At 26.0% G+C, this 2308-nt stretch overlaps 1 protein-coding gene across 1 annotated transcript in view; it reads right to left on the bottom strand.

Annotated features, from left to right (window-relative positions):
* Nucleotides 1-475, bottom strand: part of LOC119615026 — a 3767-nt gene extending 3292 nt beyond the window's left edge. The window contains exon 1 of the mRNA XM_037971107.1: nt 293-475. Coding sequence (XP_037827035.1) covers nt 293-350 — 58 coding nt within the window. The 5' untranslated portion in view covers nt 351-475. The remainder of the gene's footprint in view (nt 1-292) is intronic.
* Between the last annotated feature and the right edge of the window lie 1833 nt (nt 476-2308).

The following is a 2308-nucleotide window of genomic DNA, read 5'->3' as shown; positions in this document are numbered from 1 at the left end:
TTTACATACGACACTTCAAACGAATGATCTCAACTCTTCTGTAAGGTGAGTTTTTTTTTTTTTCAATAAATTCAAAAAAACAAGTTTAAAAACGTTTTCCATTTGTATAAATAATTAACATTATTAACATTAGTATTGCAATTTGTATAAACTTTTGTTACAATATGGAATTTTTCACAAATTTAACACCTTTGCGTTATTGAAAAAAACACAACGCAATTTATTGTTTTATAAAAAATGTTCTTTGAAAAAAGAAATTATTTCCACATAATTTTGACTTTCACACACTTACCACTGTTCACTAGACACACAGCCAAAATACCGATTAAAGCCAAAATATTTTTATGCATTTTATTTATTTTTAGTTTTTTTTATGATTTAAATTTGTTGTTATTTATTTTTAAATATTTTTTTTTTGAGCACTTTAAGTTGTTTTCCGTTAAAATGTTTTCGAACGACTGAATTGGTTTATTTTTCGTTAAATTTTGTATAGGTTTGATTTAGAAATTGAAAGCTGTTTTGGAATAACTTTAAGAAAAAAGTCTAACGAATAACATTTATTGTATTTATGCTTCTAATGTTATTTAAACAAACTCAAACTAAATGTTGTATATTAATAATTGAGTGCAGGGGCTTTTTAATTGGTTGTTGACGAATTTGGATTTACACTATAATGGCGAGACATACATATCGTCACCTGAAACGCAAACGGCCCTAACTAACCAAAAATTCAAAATCGATCTTATTGTTGATTATAATGTATTGCATCAAAAAAAATGTCCATACAAAAATGTCCTCCGACCAAAATTAGCGATTTTATTGGCAAAAAATAAAAGGCCCTATCTACAAAAACATTTAAATATTAAAGGTAAAAAGTCCAATTTATCCATTTTTATATACGCAATTGTCAACTATAATAACGACCAATATGTTTCACTATTAAACAACTTGTTTATTTATTACCAGGGAAACCGAAAACATGCTCTAAAAAGTGTTTTAAGCGCTTTAAATATGCCGTAAAAAACTCAAAATATGCTCTTAAAATTTAAAAAATATGCTCCAAAAATAATTATTTTAAATTATATTTTAACATTGAAAAGCTTAAAAAGACTGAAATTGTAATGAAATAATAAATATTTAATGTCATATTTCATCCTACTAGATTTTTTATAATTGATTTATCTGTTAGGTTGAAGAACTAGTTGAATAGAACTCTGTTTTACGTTCAGATAACCAATAAATAACATGAAGACATTTGGTCCCCAAAAAAACATATTTCAAACGACAAAGTTTGACACATTTCTTCCAATTGTATTCATAGCTTCACACAGAAAAACGCCGAAACATGTGAACTTAATTTTCGGTCGTAGAATCTAGTGGCATACTCCGTTTTGAAAAGTTAGGTCAAAATCGGGAGATATTGGATTTTAAAGTTTACACTGTTTCTGAGGTGTTTTTTGATCATTTAAATTAAAAAAACTTTCACGCATAGAAAATAATGAATTAATTATGCATATACATACATATATTTAGCTTTTTATAATTAGTTCGTATGTCTATGCGTGAAAACTTTTTTCAAAAATTTTAAAATTAAAAAATCACCTCATAAAGAGTTCATACTTTAAAACACAATATCTCCCGATTTTGACCTAAATTTTCAAAACGGTGTAAGCCACTAGATTCTACGACCCAAAATTAAGTTTAGGTGTCTCGACGTTTTTCTGTGTCTTTTTGACATACTTACAGTGTTATCAATACTAGTTTTTTAAACGATAAAAATGGATTGGTGTCATGAAATCCAAAGTAATCGGTTTTATGTCCGATTTAAAATTTAATGCTTTATTGAATAAAAAAATATAACATTGGTTTCATGAGACTAATGTATTTTTTACAGTTTTCAAGTTCTACAAAGAAAATAAAAAATAAAAATTAAAAAATAAAAAAAAATTAAATTTAATTTTTTTAAATAAAGTTTTGAAAAGGAAATAAAAATGTACAAAAATGAAAAAAAGCGAAAAACTTCAAAATATGCACTAAAAGAGTAAAATATTCTCTAAAAACTCGAAAATATGCCTTAAATATGCTACAAAAGTCAAATCATGCAAAATTATGCTCTTATGGGTAAAATATGCAAAAATATGCTCTAACAAATCGATGCCAAAATTCTTAAATTGGTCTGAAACGTGTAAATATATTATCCATGAGTCCATACGACGCACCACAAAAAACATGCATTTGCATATTTTGGTTTCCCTGTTTATTACAAATAAATCGCGTTGATAGAAACAAACTTTTCAATTTCAATAGT

Source organism: Lucilia sericata, unplaced genomic scaffold, assembly GCF_015586225.1.
Source record: "Lucilia sericata isolate MDLA Ls3-8-SP2 unplaced genomic scaffold, ASM1558622v1 Contig003897F_arrow, whole genome shotgun sequence".
NCBI lineage: Eukaryota > Metazoa > Arthropoda > Insecta > Diptera > Calliphoridae > Lucilia > Lucilia sericata.
The sequence above is the reverse complement of the archived record's forward strand: the minus strand, read 5'-3'. Positions and strand labels throughout refer to the sequence as shown.